Raw genomic sequence first — 17108 nt, 5'->3', positions numbered from 1 at the left:
CAAGCGATTTGAAAATCCCTTCCTGAACAATTTATCAAACTTTTCAGATTTTGTCAGGAACATTGCAGCAGGCAGCGGCTGATAAAACAGGTCACTTATTTGATAATACCTTAAAAGACAAAAAAAGGAAACAATGCAATGGCCAAAATGAACATCAAGGAAACAATGCAATGGCCAAAATGAACATCGGTCAAAAAGCAGTGAAATACTAGCTGAAAGCTAAACAACTTCAAATTCATTTTTCGCGTACTAGTCCAACAAGATACTCCAAGGATGCTTACTAGGATGCCTTCCAAAAATTACATTTCGAACATTTGTAAACACTGACAGCACCACTGATATTTCTTTGTATATCAGAGACTTTACTAAAGTGTTTGTACCCCAAAAGATTTTGTTCTTTATGATGCACTATTGCATGTGATGAAGTACAAAGTAAAACCGCAAAGTGATTTCATTCTTTGTGTGTGTGTGTGTGTGTGTGTGGGGGGGGGGGGCTTCTTTGGGACAGTTCTCCATTCACACCAAATGAATATTTGTGACTCATTACCACTGATATTGTGACACATCATTTCAATCACGTTTCATCTGGAACCTCCTCATACCATTTGCCATTCAGTGACCAAGCCTCAGTTATTCCAAGTGGCGTACGTAATCTTCACTCAAGCCATACAGAATTGAGTAAACATGTCTGTCTGCAATGACTGAATTCACTCGAGCATTCTGTGACAAAAGGCCCACCGGATGGATCCCCGTCAAAAACAGACTGTTCAAAGCTCTCTTTGTGGGTGAGCTGTGAAGTGAGAGTAATGAGCCTTCAAGACAGCGTTCGGAGACTGTGGCTTCTCAACCTGCTAGCATCGGGACCACAAACTAAAAGATTCCGTTGGACAGACATTGAATTGATCAGCACGGCTGAATAAGCGCTGTCAGTGGGTGAGCTATCGGCCATAGAAAGGTTGGAAATGATGTCCACAGTCCATACAGAAATGTAAGATTCAAGAAGCTTTTTAAATCTGCTCTTGAATATTCCCCTAGCCAAGCTGTACTCTTCAGGCAGGAGGTTTTCCAAACGCTTTTCAGACAGCTCTCATTAAACCTCTTCTGAAGTGCGGCAATCCGGACACCGAAGTTCTGAACAGTCAGACAGTTCCTGAAGCAAGTTAAGTTCACTGTCCGAACACAAACACTTTCTCGCTGTCGAGCTGACAGTTGTAGATAGCAGTTATTTTCCCAGTGTTTCATTTCCAGTAGTTTTCTTTTTTGAAGATCAGCCTTATTAATTCAAGTAGCTTACCTTGACCGAATGTTCCATTTTGAGCAAGTTGCAAGAGGAGCACGAGCTTGGAATGATCCCAATAATGTCTGACCGCACAACATCACCAAGTTCCTGATCCAATTAGGATGGAAGACGGCATGCTCAAGTCCTGAAACACCTCACCAAGGGGGAAGAGGTGTTGTGGGGCTAGTTATGTCTATTTGTCTGTTTCTTTGTGAGGAGAGAAGCGTGGTAGTGAAAGAGGAGGTGTGGCTAAGAAGCAAACGGAATGGGGGTTGAGGTTGGACATGACCAAGGTATGACTAAAACAAATGAATCTTTATTTCTTTGAGTTGTTTTGGGGTTTCTTTTACAATTTGTCGTTCTCGCTCAAGCTGCCTTTATCACGAATGCCACTCTTTCGAGTCCAACTCCAAGAGCCTCCAGCAGCCTGTTTTAGACGTCTCCCCCGTCCAAATAGGTCTTTGATGAGCATTCCTCAACTTTCTCCGTCTTTTTTTGCCATGTTAATGGACCCCCACCATTGTTTCTGCGCCGACAATGCGATTATATTTTGGTGCTTTACAAACTGAAAATGGGTCTTGAGGGAAGGCGACAAACGTCATACGAATGGACCATTTAGCAATCCGTGTGTGCGACATGCATTCTCAATGTAAAAATAGAAAGCGCCATACATTAAGGTGTTGATGATCGTCTCTAAATTTGATCCTGTTTTCGAATGGAGGCGTCTGTCAACATGAGAATGAGCCAACGAGACATGAGCTGAGCTGGAGATGGAGATGGATCCTGGGAGCTTTTTGACTGATCAGTAGAAAGTGCCAGTAGAAGCACTGGGGACTTGACAGGCAGTGATGTTTGCAGACAGTCAGACCGTTACAGCCGCACCCACTCCGTTCTACAACACCCAACCCCCTCCTTCCTCCCCCCTCTACTTGCTTGTTCACTCATTTGCTTAACAAGTTCACTTATGCGTAGGCCTTCATGGGGTATGGCTGTCAAGTGATGCGCGAGGACTGGCCCGCGGAGTTGTTGGCCCTCACAAGCTGTTCACCTGCACCCCCCCGACCCCAACCTTTCCACTGTAATCACTGGCACACACACACACGTTTCCTCTTCACATGATATGAGCAATGGAGCTGAAATGTATTGTTGTATGGCTGTCTTTCCCAAGTCATTAGTTTACTCAAGTTTAAAAGCTAAATGCCACATGGTTCCGGATTATGAGTGTTGTGCCACCTTTCTTTCTTGCGCATCCTTTCATTATGAGACTCTTTTTAAGGCAGGCAAAATTTAGAAATCAAAAATGAGTTGGTCATCTGCAGCGAGACAACAAAAGGAGTGGCGTTGAAGCATAACTTGGTTTGTTTGATCGCTGATAGGAGTAGCACCGTGCACACATTGGCCAACAAGCAGTAACTCAAGTGACATTGAGTTTGTGGTTGTTGGCAGTCCATTAGGTATTGCACATTTCTTGTGTAATTTCTCACATGAGATTTGAAAGATCGTACGACAGCCTTGCGTTCATTTACTTTGACATTAAAATTCTATTTGTATTTGTGGGAAGCTAAACTCTGGATGAGAAGTGGGTGGCTTGGTGGGTGGATGGATGGATGCAAGCAGAAAAAAAAACACTGTTGATTCAGTATCATTTAGTTTGCAACCAAAAGAAATACAACACATTGTCAGCCACAGATTACAACTAAATCAACACCTCCGGGAAAAATTATTCGGCTCAATACAACGCTGGCCTTGGAACAGATGTTCAAAGCGTTCACGAGAACCGTTGCAATGAGGCCTTTGGATAGAAGCAAGCGATACACATTTTCAAATGACTTTCTTTCCATTTAATTGCAGGTTGACCTTTTTTAAGATTAGAAATACAAATGTTTTTTGGGGTCCTTGGAGTCTGATGTGTTTATGTTGTGAACTGGAACTGTGTTTATGATGAAATATTTTGTCTGAAGAGGGAGAAAGCGCAGTGGAATTGTCTTGACAACGAAAGTCTTTGTACAACGATGAGATTCATTTTCAACGCCAGTTGATGGGGAAACACCATTAACAGTTCTGTGATGGAGCGATCGCTCAAGCAAAGTGGTGCGGTCTCCCTTATAAGATTTTTTTTTCTTCTTGGGAGGGGGTAAAGTGTATAAGGTACTCTGAACATATTACCAATATGGTTATGTTATACAATACATCATTGTCATTGATTGTATGCTATCGACCGTAAAGAAACGAAAGAGAAAGGGGAGAGTGCCCCCATCTTGACATCTGTCTACGGGTCATCCTGTTTTGCATCCACACATCTGAAGCACAGGAAAACCACAACCTTGCACAGCAACGAACTTGCAGAGCAACTCCTACAGATAGCAGGATGTGTGATTCAAGCCAACATGTCACCCCCACATATGAGTTCCCAACTCGTATATATATCAACAGTGTTCAGTAATCAATGAGGCACACACAGTGCTTGACATTGTCGAAGCAGAAATGGACTCGCTGGCATCTGCAGAAGATGGCCATGCGCAGAGTAATCTGTCCTTTTGGAAGCTCACCCTTGCCGTGAACCCGTCTTCTTCAATAAGATCCAGATTAACACTGAACTACATACTGTATCTGATCAAATTTGAAAGAGATACAGTAGGCTAAGTGCTTATGACAAGGTGTTATCTGCCAATGGAGAGATGACCCACTTCAACGGAGATAAGACCACCAACAAAACATTCTTCAAGATGTGAACCCTTTAACTCGAGCTAAAAACCGCGTGCCGACTTTTAGAGGCACCATGAAGACAACCAACTCCGTCAACCTGCCATTCGTGTTTTTTGAAATGTGGGAGGAAACCGGAGTACCCGGAGAAAACCCGCGCAGGCACGGAGAGAACATTGAAACTCCACACAGGGAGGCCCGTCAAACTGCCGGGGAAATATCAATGAAGGCATTGACAGTGTGAAATTCTATTTTGCTTCTCTTGGCTCTTGATTATGAAACGGGTTATTGTCTCGAGCTACAATACAATACAATATATCCTGATTTATAACATTTTCTAGCGAAAATGATCCTGACACTGGTGACACTATTATTAGTGTTTCCGTGTAAGCAATGAAAGCACAAGTCGGTAAAACGATTTTGATGGGTGTCAGGGGAAGGCCCAAGGTAATGAACACACAACAGGTGGAAGGCCCGTGCATATAATTTGAACTCTAAATGGTACACTTTCTGACACAATCCGGGAGAGCAAGCAGAGGGTACACATGTGTATGCTGTTTCTTTTCAAAGCCAAAAGTATTTTAAAGTTTTTGTTGTTTTTAATTTGGTATGGAAACCACATTAAAATCGCATCAAATTAAAAGGGGATTATTTTAAAATAATCTGGTAACTCTTAAATGATCACTGAAACTTTGACAAACTACAGGCTTGTTCAGACGGTAGACATACAGGACGTACGGCACACGGTAGGTGTTGGATGAATCCCTTGGAAAAAAAAAATTGCTTTTCAACAAAACAGGCCTCATTATGTTCTTGGCGCGGCACTGCGTGATGCAGAAAATCTGCTTATGTACACACCGATAATTTCTGTGAATCTGCTAAAGCTCTTCTATTTTTTTCCTTTCTCAAATTGGCTCCGATCTACTGAGTCACTAAAAATATCAATCATCATAGAAGGCAAGTTATATGTAATCTAAGGCGCTGTATATGTATTGATATATTTATAGATATATCTATCTATATATATAGATATTCTTTAGACAACTCAAAGTCAAAAGCAATAACTGCGCAATTAGCTCTGCGGATGTTTGAGAGTGCTAATGATCTCATCGAATATTTTATTCCAGGGAGAGGATGTCAGAACTGATCGCAAGCGCTCACTTCAATTAAATTCCAGTCCGTCTGAAATCCTTATTATTTCAATTACTAGTCGAGCACGTCAAGAAATCAGAGGAAGTCCGGCAATTGTCCAAACACCTTAAATTCAGCTTATCGCTGTGAGGAAGGAAGAATTTGAAACGTGTTTATAGTCAGCAGGGTAGCTAGATAAATTGCACACTGATTTTTGGGGGGGAAATTGCTTTAATGGACTGTGGTCTCTTCAAATCAGTGAGAGGGCTATGCACGCATTTCAAGTGCTTGACCACAATTAAAACAATCACGATTGATATGACGGCTGACAGGTGGGCTTCGTCCCATTTTTTGCTCGTGTGTGTGTGACCGTAACTACAGCCGCAAAGAGCGTTCAAAATGTAGTTGTTTTTTTTGGGGGGGGGGGGGTTGTCAGGGAAAGTATGTGCCATAAGATCCAGAAGTCAGAGTAGTTTGATGATTTTTCCCCAAAATATGCCATTTCCAATTGAGGAAACGTTGGCTGCATTTAAACGTATTTGGAAATATAGCATCATTTGGGAAACTGGATGATCGCACAGGACCGTTGGGAAAGCAGATTCAAATTCTGACATTCGTACTTTCTAATCAATCAAAGTGATGCATGAAGGCTTTTCTTATCCGAGAAAGTGGGCCAAGTATCTTAATGTTGACAGCTTCCATACTGCCGCTCCTGACCAGAGAAAAAAAAGCTTCACAATGTGTGTGAGGCCGGAGCGGGCGAGTTGAGCATGCTTGCCTGAAAACTCTGGAGTGTGCGTTTATGCCTCAGTGTGTGTGTGCAAGCGTGAGTATTTGCCCACCGATCTCCGGCAAGCTGACTCAAGTCGCGACTGCAGCTAACGGAAATGGGAGACGAGGCCTTGGCTCAGAGCGCCGCAACACGCTTTTTGGTTTGAAGCGGCGTTTCATAAATAAGATGTTTACTGTATCTCGAGCTGAGCAGACAATTTAATTGTCAGTTGGGAGAAAAGGGGCCGCCTGGGCCGACGTGTTTGATTATAGCGGCTTGTGGGTGGGGTGGGCACTGGGGAGCATAAATATGGTCCTTTTCTGGACCTTTCTACTTTTCTACTCTGTCACTCTCATTCACACACACGGCGGTACGGCCCACTTCCTTACCAGTCCCATCCCTCACAGTGCGAGCCCGAACTTCCCACTGCAATTACTTATAAAAACTTTTCAGGGCCGCCACACGTGGTCGGGTTTTTAAAGAGCTGCGTCCCCCTCCTCACGTGGCGCGGGGGGGTATTGAGTCGTCACAGACCCCCTGAATGATCACCGAAAAATAAGGCGGCGGCGACAATAGCTCGTCTTGATGAATTCAATTCTTTCAGGAGCCTGTGCCGTTGTCCAGGCAGCTCCGGGCAAAACAATCGTTTCTTTGATAGTCGAAGAAACGCGCTCGACTCGGTTGCTCCTATAAACTGCCTCTAACTACTTTCAAATTAGGATCTACACACAGTTCACCTCTGACCGGAACTCTGCTTTGTAGAAGTTAGAGCCGTCGGGCTTTCTCCACTGCCGAGAGCCAAAAGTGATGCGATTCGTCGTACTTACAAAAAGAAAAAAAGTCAAACATCTGGAACTGACCTGGTCTGCAGTGGAAGCAGCAACGGTGTTGGATTCAGACATGATGTGATGCTGTGATCCAGTGGTGCTACTCAGCTGGACCCTGTAGGTGCCGTCATTCACACCTTGCCTCTCAGGTCCTCGGCAAACGAGAGGGCAGAAAACACAGGATTTGCTCCCTTTTGCTCTGGCTTGATTAATGCGGAATTACTTTCACCTCATTTCATCGGATGGCGCTCGGTTTCCTCTCCGCCTCTCTCGCTCATTCGGCATGGCAGCCCGCTCTCTCTCCCCATACCCCCTCCCTCATTCTGTGATCCCAATTCCCCCTCCCCTCGCCCTCTTAGCTTTTACTCACCCCGCTCTCTCTCCCTCTCTCGCTCCGCTCATTGATTTACTTTCTCTTTTTTGACCCCTTTTTCAGTTGTATTTCACCATTTCAGGAATATGCGCCCCGCTCTCCTCTGCGCCACATCCACCTCCCGCTTTTTTCCTGCCCCTGCCCTCCTTGCGCAAAAAAAGAAAAAAAAAGACACAGGAAACATCCACAGTCCTTCTCCGCTACCTCCACAATGAATGGCCTGTTGTCACTCCAGCACCTTGCCAGAATACATAAGCAGGAGAGGAGGGCGGACGGAGGAATTGGTGTGGTCTGTGTGTTGTGAGGAAATTGTACACTGATTGGCAGAATAAAGTACTTTGGGTCTAGAGTACGTATGGGCAGCAGCCAAGCGCTCTTTTTCTCTTCTCTCTCAACAGATTAAAGTTAAGAAACAAAAAAGTGACGTCAGGCTCGCCTGCCCCCCTCCGAGCTCTTTCTCTAATTTCTTCCACTTGTTTTCAGAGGCAGCTGCTGCAACTCTGAAGACCACCAACAACTCCCTTTCAGTGGCACTTGACTCTTCCAAATCCTCGTCTGTCTCTACAACCTGACATTGCCAATGCCCCTCGCCCCCCCCCCCCCCCCACCCCATGCACACCAAACACACACATACACCCTCCGCCGTATCATGCTGAGAGCACAGCCCTCCTCCCCGGTCTCCTTTGTCTCACGCATTGTGCTTATTTGTCACCATACGGCTAACTTCACACCCCAAAAAATCTAGAGGAAAAGAACACCAAATGCGCATACAAGAAAAAAAAGGCAGAAAAATGAATGTACAAGCGTGATGTCAACAAGAGTAGGAGCCAGCATGCAAAACGGGATGATGTCTTCCAATTCCGTGTCCAGTGACATAGTTCAAGTGATGTCAACGGGTCACTGATCTGATGGTCTGATGGGTGTTTCAAGAAACATTGAACAACAACGTTTCACGAGAGATGCGAGAACATGGCAAGACGATTCATTCGTGTCCTATTTAAAGCCTCAAAATCACATCATGGAATCATTGACAAATACCTGCACTGTCCAAAGTGCTGAGATTTTAAAAAAAATAAAAATAAATAAAACTTAACGACAACCGCGAGGTCAGGTGCAGCGAGCAGCCCCAACAGATTTACTAAACGAGGGTTGATAATGATCAAACCAAAGACTTTTCTAGTCATGAGAAGTAAACAGACTGAATTCTCAACAGGTCCATAAATATTGGGACACCGGCACAATACAACTCCTTTTTGGCTCCAAACACCACCACCACGACAATTTTGAAAAAAACAAAAAAAAAAACAAGATGTGATTTAACTATAGACTTTCAACTTTATTTTGAGGATGACCACAATTTCCATACGTGCTTCCCACCAGTTTAAATTCAGACTCTGAGCTGTAATTTGAGGATATTTACATCCAGATCAGGTGTGCGGTGTTGGAATGACAACAATTTACAGTCGAATCTCGTTACAACGTACCTGCAGGGACATAACGAATCTGTACAGTATAACGATAGTTCGTTGTCACCTTTTCCAATAAAATGGCCCCCAACTGCGAAGTATAATATAGTATGAACATTTATCGATGTAAAAACATGAACATGTAATACAGTGTAAATATGTCCATTACAAATTTGTAAGGCACGAAACCAACAACTGTAGCGTTCGTACTTCATCTGCGAAAACATTGGGTCAGCAAATGTTACCCGCCATCGGCCGAGCTTCCTTTCCAAAGTCAGAGACAATTTCAGCCTTTACAGACGATGTTTACCAGGCATGTTTGTAGTCGTACCACGCAGAAAGTATAACAATGTACCGAGAAACAGAAACATGGCCAAAGTTACTCTTTATCACAGTGCAGTGAATGTTTGAGCCGAGCTTTCGTCAACAAAAGTGTTTGGCGATTGAAAGTTGTCGTATTAACTGTACATATTAACCAATAGTCGCTTCCTATGAACGGGATGTTCTTTCATACTTCACTGAGCACAGTCGACGGGCAGAGAGAGATGATGAGGCTACAGGTGACTTTTTTTCCGAGTGAAAGTTGCAAGTTGGCTTTCGGGCTCAAATGAAAACAACGCGTGAATCGAATGAATGACGATGTGTTTAGCAAAAACAATCATCCATCCATCCATCCAGAAAGAAAGAAATGGCACCGCATGACTTGGTGTCATGTAATATCTATGGGGGCGGGGGGCTTTTCCACTAAAAACTCAAACTCAAATGAGGCCAATTTGGAGTTACACTGATTACATCTTCCTCAATCAGGATTTATGTCCTTTAAAGTAATTAGGCTAATATCACTTCACCTCTCATGAGCCTAGCAAGCCTGCGATGGGACGTCTCACTACGACAAAGGCCCTCAAATGAAAGAAGTACCCGTGCGACCGATCTCCTTTCTTTTTGCAGAGCAGTCGAGAGAAGACAGAATGACACAAGTGAAGGCGGGCTAGCGCTAAAGATGGCTAGGGCAGTAAGGACACCCATTTGCAGGGTTGAGGGTCAAAGCAAGACACGCGCTGTCAGAGCCACTGAGAAGGAGGTAGGGTGCAATTCAAAGAGCTCCGTTTTGCAACCGCGGGTTGGTTTTGTTGACCGGACCAAAAAGGACGCACTATGTTGACGTGCGCTGATGGCTGGATGAAAATCTACATTTCTTGTTGAGCTTGACCAAGTCCCCTGCGCTTCACAGAGGAAGTGTAACAAATGAACGTCAGTGCTCTGAGAATTTAAAAATCAGCGAACGTCGCGGGAAAATGACAACTTTGATGTCGGATTCATGTGAGTGTCACTGGGTACTTGTCCAAGTGACATGGCTGCCCTGGTTGCCCACGTAAAAGAAGCATCAAGGGAAAGACGAGATCGAGGGGGAAAAAAAAAAAAGTGAGCGAGCAGACATTTCCAACGCTTGGTTTAACCTGAAGTTTCCATGATAATTTCTCTACCCATTCCCCGACCCCCACCGCTTTGGCTGGGAGGGCCCCAGCTGTTGGGTCTGTATAAATAGCGTGAGGCTTCGGCCTTGGACCCCCGGGGAGAGCGGGGCTCATCGGAGGGAAAGCAGGGGAACAAATCAGGCTGGAAAAAGCACACAACACACACATTTTGACAAACATATGGGACCGTTGCAGGGAATGAAAGCAAGGTACATGTGACTGAAGTTGGACACACGTGGCTGAAGTCACTGACGCGCTCGTAATGCGACAAAGGATGGGGAGGGCAAAAAGCCGTCTCTGGCAGTCTTCAACTATGGCAAAAATGGTTTCTTTCTCCATGTCATGATCATAAACAAACAAACAAACATTATAGTAAATTAGTTCAGGAGCTCTCGATCACAAGAATATGTCATTCAGTCTGTTCACCATTCAACTAAAACATAAAACGAGGGCGGGCTGAAGAAAATCACAGAGGATTTTGTTTCTCCATGACAGCCCGATCTGAATAAAATGTCCAAAGCAGAATGAACAACTTTTTTTCCTCCTTAAAGATTATGTTCCAGTGTTGTTGGGTTCCTTTTGTGACTAACTGTGGATGTGTTCGACAATTGTGGACCTTGACCTCGATTTCGACTGGCCTGGCCTTTGTTGAAGCTCCATACAACAGGCATCAATCAACTGGGGCGGGAATGGGGTGGGGCCAACTGAACTGAGCGAGTCTCCACTGCACATTCTTGCGGATTTTTCCACGAGATTCCACAAATGGCTGCATCTTGGCCACTGTTTTTCCGGTGAAAAACATATGAATCGCAGTAGCATGATTTGGCGGCATAGCAAATTCTAGCACAAAAAGTTTTCACACAGATGTAAAATCCATTGCCGCGTTTAAGCAGGAGAGCCACTCTCCCCGCCGGCCACCTCCAAGGCATAAAAATACATTACATACAGTGCACATGTATTGTTTTACAACAATACGTAACCATTTTTTACAAATTCACGTGCCTGTGGATGAAATACAGAAGCTTGTGGCAAATGTTTTTGCAAGCAGCGTACACCTCATCAGCGAGCTTTGCACAAGCCTGAGAACGATCCTGATTATTTGAATCAGGTGTGTTGGAAGAGGCAAACATCTGAAACGGGCTCCTCTGGAGGACCAGACTTGGTCACCCCTGGTCTATCCTATAACCGATGTGCCTACATACCTAAGCTATGTGTGTCCTGTTCCCAACGTGCGCAATTGCAAACTCTGGCCACTCTCTATAACCGACCGCCTTTGACCCATCAGACAATCTATGAACTGTCACTCTGTCAATGGCCACTACTTCTGTCTGCGTCCTGTATACTGTAATTGCCTTTGCCCTCAGCGCTACCTCCGACGCTTACGGCTGCCAGCGCTCGGTTCCCCTTCTCGGCTGCTCAATCAGGTGGGTGAGATCAGACACACAAATCCGTGTCTGACTCTTCAACCCCCCAAATGCCCGCACAGCATTTTTCTCTCTTCATTCACATCTGTTTGTTTCCCACTCAACCCACAGGCAGTCAACACGGTTGCTGAGCACTGCTCTGAACTGAACTGGCTGACTGCTAACTCGGTATGTCCGTGACGTCATCACAAATTGGAGGGGAGCGCTAGCAATTGTTGAAATGTACCTATAGTGAGTGGACACTAATCATATATGCCATGCAGTAAACTTGTTAAATATACCGTTGATCTTATTTTTGTGACTATTGGTATACACATTTAAAAAAAAGATTTAAACCTCTATATAACTAGGTAGCCTGCCCTGGGCTGTAGAGAAAATTGTATTTGAAGCGGGATATTTAAATACAGCCAAGTGAGCTTGTAGGATAAGCACAAATCTGTGTTGGAATTTTTGTGTGTTGTGAACTTGATGCGAGTATGACATCTGTCAGTGTGCATTGTGACCCCGGGGAGGTGTAGAGCTATTTCTTTTCTTTTTCCTTCCACTTCACAGCCTACAGCACACATTAGCCGTGGCGCCTCAGGCACCCCTGCATGCGCATGCACATGCAAAAAAAAACACACACATCGAGGGTACACAAGAATTGTGCAATTAGAGCATTTTTAGAATGCTCTGGGAAAACAGAGCATGCAGCCACTAGTCGTTTTGTTCAAAATGTGGCCTGTGACCGAATGGCTTCATTTTGGCTCATGGCTCATCATCGACTTGGTAGTCTCGGCTGAGCTTGGTCCGGGAGACTCCCTTCCGAAAGTGAGAGACAATTTCAGCCTTGACAGACAGCGAGATTTGCTTCCGTTTACCAGACATGTTTTCAGACCATGTGCGCCGTGCCCCGGAAGTACAACAACCTATGAGTTGATCAGTTGCGTTGCTAAGCAACAGAGGGGAAGGTCGAGGCGACAGTTAGCGTAACGAAAGGCCTTTTCACTTTTTTGTGTACGTTGGTTCGACTGTACTGACTCAAAACCTCAAGTCAACTCCCCCTTTTTCTCCCCACTCATGCATCCTCATAAGTACAATACATCCAAGGAGGAAAAAAAAGACATGGAAATAAGTAACCGGGGAGTAAAAAACAAAACAAAACGATATCTACACATCCTATAAAAGCTTATGCCAGTGCACCATCTGCTCATCTGTTCAGTGGAAGTGGCGGCTTCCAGAGCGGCCAAAGACACCCCAATGCGGGGTGATTGACGGTGTGCGTCCCCCTTCAAAACGGGAATTAAGTTTGGGCAGTAGGAGAGGCGGCAAAATTCTACCAGCCAAGCCGGAAGCGAGTGCTTTGTGTGTTAAGAAGATTTACACTGATGGGTCCATCCACCAACTGTTTGTAACAGCGTAAATTGATTCAGCCAGGGTGTAATCAAGTACTACTGAGAACAGAACTTTTGAACTACCAACAAATCAAAGTACATTTAAAAATGAATCAAATGTATAATGTTGATAGAAATGAGAAAAGAGAAGCAGAGAGAAAAGAAGAATGGAAAAGAAGACAATCAATGCAGTGCCACTTGGTGACAGGAGGACGGGCACTCACACACACACACACACACACACACACACACACACACACACACACACACACACACACACACACACACACACACAGTGTCCAAAACACAAAAGATTTGTGTGTGGGCATCACTTAGCACCCTGAGATTCCTGTACATCCTTTATATTCATTAGAGTCAAGTTAATTTTGACTACAATAACATTTACAGTCTGCGACTGCAAAATTCAGCCTGTGTTGTGCTTATCTCACACCCTCACCTGTCTTGTGAACTTGATTTTATCTGCTGTATATTCAGACATCAGCGCATCGCTGCTTTTGCGCTCGACTACTCCTACAGTATAGAGCACATTCTTGATTTATAAAATTCATTGGTCGCCAACAATCACTTCAGAGGTTGTTATACAGCCATCATCCGTGTGATGTTCACCTCCACAGATAAGCCTGACATGTTTTTTTATTTTTATTTTACCTTCCAAGCCTTGCTCTGCTGAGAAAATGTACATTTGGATGACGTGAACACAAACCAGTCATGCACAATGAGCTTTGATAAGGCACTGACTTAGGAGGAATACAATGATTAACATATTCAACCCCCTCCCCACCCCCCAAGCACACACTTAGTTCTTAAAAACACACTTGTTTTTATGCACCTTGTATCTTCATCTCAACATGTCAGGGAGATTGTGAACTAGAAGCAAGGAACACACCATACTGTATTTCTTCCCCCGCCTAAACTCAAGAGTTGACGAGGAGTCTATTCGGACCAAGGCGGTTATACAGAGGCGCCTTCTTTGGACAAATGCATTTTTATAACAATTAAAAGTTATTATTCTTATTTTTTTATCTTCTTTCATTATTTGTCGTACTATGTTACAGAGGTGGGCACTTTACCCTATTCTCTTTTCATGTCTTAGTGTGACGCAACTCAACATCAGTATTTCACAACAGAAACTCTGATACAACAATAATAATAATAATAGTAATAATAATAATGTTAACTTTTAGAAATCCATGCCTAAAAATGGCATAAGCATCTTGGGCACCGAGAGACATACAACACAGGCATCTTTCTTTACCGGCTGGATTGATTGTAAGTGACATGGGTGTCCGTAGGTACTTTGTTATGTTCTCTGACTGTACACTAGGTAGCAGTGTTGCTATAAAAATACTGGTGAGATGAAAAAGGTTGTGCCGTTAAGACAGTGTTTGGCTCCACTCTGGCCTTGTTATTTTGCCTCCCGACACCACATACTTAATCAAGTTAAAAACCCACTTCCGTCCTTGCTTAGTCCGTGTTTTGGTGTCTGGTTTTAAGTTCTGTCGGGTTGAGCTTTGCTGATTTCCTTTGATCATTAGTAGTTATGAACTGATGTAATTAGTTATCACCTATTTTTTATTGTCTTGTTTTTGTTTTGCTCTCCAAAAGTCATCCATAAGCGCAAAGATTTTGAAATGAAACTTACTCCCACCTCAATTTCGACAAAGTTATTTGCTTTTCAGCAGTTTATAACTATTCCGGAGATTGCGGTTCAATCGTCCACTCGCACTCTCAGAAGGCTCTGAAAGCAGAAACCTTATCTTCGGGTCTCCAACTACCTCCTTGTATTTAGAACCGAGGGAGAGAGAGAGAGAAGCAAGCAGGAAAGACCGATAATATTCTCGTGTGAAGCTAAAAAAGTGCACGTATTTGAGCTTGTTGAGCTGGAAACAGTGGAGAGGAATAGACAAAATGGCATTATGGAGAGAAGCTCGGCTTCAGACAAGCGTGAATGTCAAAAGAGTGCTGAGGTGTACGTCTGTCATCTTTTTTTTGTTGTTGTTAAGATGGACCGGAGGACTTGGATGAAACGGGGAAAGAATGATAAAGCAAGTGGTGACGAGAGTGCCAATGGAACCAAATCTCTATTTAGAGTTTCGCCGAAGAGCACGGGCCTCTCTCATTAGCACATTTCCTTCTTGACCATATCACTGATCAGAAGCAAAAAATCAATAAAATAGCCCAAACTCTCATTTATTCAAACGGAATGTATGAGTCATTTCTGGTGATGTGAACTTTTCAAATACTGCTAATGAGGAGGGGATTTGTTGAGTGCTTTTTTTTTTTTTAAAGTGTATATGATCACTGAACTTACCAGGATCCCGGCAACCTGCTTCTCTTCCATCCTTCAGGACCTTGTGGCCAAAGATCCCTGCCTCTCTGATGCTCCCGCCGTCTCTCGGGTGAACTCGTCTGCCTCTCCCAATCAAAAGTTGGAAGCTTTTTCTCCGGTGGCCTTTGCTCGAGTGCGTTCACCGTGTCGCGTCACTCTCTCAGTCGCCGTCCCTCCTCTGCCTCTTCAAGTGTTGTTTGGGAATGTCGCTGGAGTGGCGTTGTCGCTTTGTGTTAATTCTGCCCTAATCCAGAAACTTTTCTATGCTGTGAATAGAGCATGTGACAGGCAGAGAGGGACAGGGTGAGTTGAGCCGTGAGGGTTTGGGGAGGGGGGGGGGGCAGATGGTGAGGTGGTTGAAAAGACCGAGGCGACACTTTCCAAACGCATGACCCGCGCTCATTTTCTTGGACCTCATGCTTAGTTCAATTAAGTGACCAGAAAATGGGAAGAAAAAAAACGCACACTTGATCAAATGGTGTGAACGCTGTTTACTAAGAAAGAACGGCGACAAAGTATTTTTAAAAAACAACTGTGGTCATAGATTTGCATTTTGTAGCAAAGCAGCTGCTGTAACAAAGTGGCCTTTTGTGCAATGAGATTAACTGTTGGTGGGGGGATGGGGGGGGGGGCAACAACACAGGCTGCTGCTGTACATAAAAGGAATTGGAATGGAAAGCAACATCCCCTGACCGCTAACCCGCTACAAGTATTTAAGATGACAATGACGAGGAGCGTGGTCAGTGAGTGTGGCCCTTTGAAGTTATCCTTGATATACCTGGAAAAGTCAAATTCACTTTTTAAAGAAACCAAATGTTCCGAAGTTACATGAATCTCCTCTGCCACTTGATCACGATCTGAATGGGGTACGGTACAATTCAAGACTACTCTTTCAAGTGCAACAATCACATTTGGTTCCATTCAGTGGGATTACGATTCAATACAACATGGTTAGGGCGCTATCTTTTGTCAAGTTTATTAGGAACTAACAACATGTCAAAGCGCTCCAATGACCAAAGTATTCACATGAATGAAATCATATGACAGCAAATAGCAACTTCAACTGACTTATACCGGAGAGTGCATTCCAAATGGCCAAATCAACAGTTAAATCGCAGTTAAAAATCAGGATGGAAATGTGAGTCTGTACCGCTACTTTCATGTGGTTGCAAATCTGCAGAAATGGCTACTCAATTTCCCAGGGAATAGGATTTGGAGAATACGGTCATTCTTCGGAATTATCTTATCAGCAGATATGAATCAGTCGATTGTGACGATGGTGCCGTGTCAACCATTTCTGACTCCCCAGCAGACTAAAGGATCAAAACCTTTAGGAATGTACCAAAAGTGTCCCGGCAAAAGGGTACGAAAGGGCCCAAGTATAGCGACATACAGTACATACGCCAGAGCTGACGGGAACCCATTCGTGCCATGAGAAAAGCCAACTTACTTGGCACACTGCACAGTGATAAAAGATGTCCAGGGACAAAACCAAGCAAGAAAAAAAATTTGATTTAGTCTTACCAAAAATTCGAAGAAGGAATCCCAACTTGAGCATCTGACTGGAGTGTAGTGACACAGAACAAGTCAAGAGTGAACTGGGCTCCATGCACCGGGTCCACTCCACTATTATGTATGTACCGGTACACAAAGCATGTGCGCGCAGTGTGGAGGCAAGTCTATTGGGCAATTCCGGGAGGAGTGGCAGTGAGAGATTACACTGAACTTCCCCGCAGACCTGATATGTTTGTTACCGCCGAGAGGTGCTCGTTAACAAATATTAACAGAATGTTTTTGGGGGGGGTTGTTTGTTTTTTGATATCCTACTGCCGTCCAAATACAACATTAAATGGTTAACTTTTGTGTTTGGCTTACGGCAAATGTTATGCTGTGTCAGGAAAAAAAAAAAGAAAAAGGCTGCGCTTGAAGTGTACG

General features: G+C 44.1%; 1 protein-coding gene across 3 annotated transcripts in view; it reads right to left on the bottom strand.

Moving 5' to 3' along the window:
• slc6a9 (solute carrier family 6 member 9) overlaps nucleotides 1-16850 on the bottom strand; it is a 30211-nt gene extending 13361 nt beyond the window's left edge. The window contains exons 1-2 of one of the 3 annotated variants that reach the window (XM_086128894.1): nucleotides 16698-16850; nucleotides 15156-15439 (exon numbers count right to left, since the gene is read on the bottom strand). In XM_086128894.1, coding sequence (XP_085985020.1) covers nucleotides 15156-15185 — 30 coding nt within the window. In that variant the 5' untranslated portion in view covers nucleotides 15186-15439; nucleotides 16698-16850. Of the gene's footprint in view, nucleotides 1-1294; nucleotides 1452-6745; nucleotides 7006-15155; nucleotides 15440-16697 lie in introns of those variants that run through there. The other 2 variants (XM_086128893.1, XM_086128895.1) reach the window with 2 other exon arrangements.
• Nucleotides 16851-17108: the final 258 nt, after the last annotated feature.

Source organism: Hippocampus guttulatus, chromosome 14 (genome assembly GCF_054856545.1).
Source record: "Hippocampus guttulatus isolate MCC_2025c chromosome 14, RoL_Hgut_1.0, whole genome shotgun sequence".
NCBI lineage: Eukaryota > Metazoa > Chordata > Actinopteri > Syngnathiformes > Syngnathidae > Hippocampus > Hippocampus guttulatus.
Note: the sequence above shows the minus strand (reverse complement) of the source record. Positions and strands in the feature narration are given on the sequence as shown.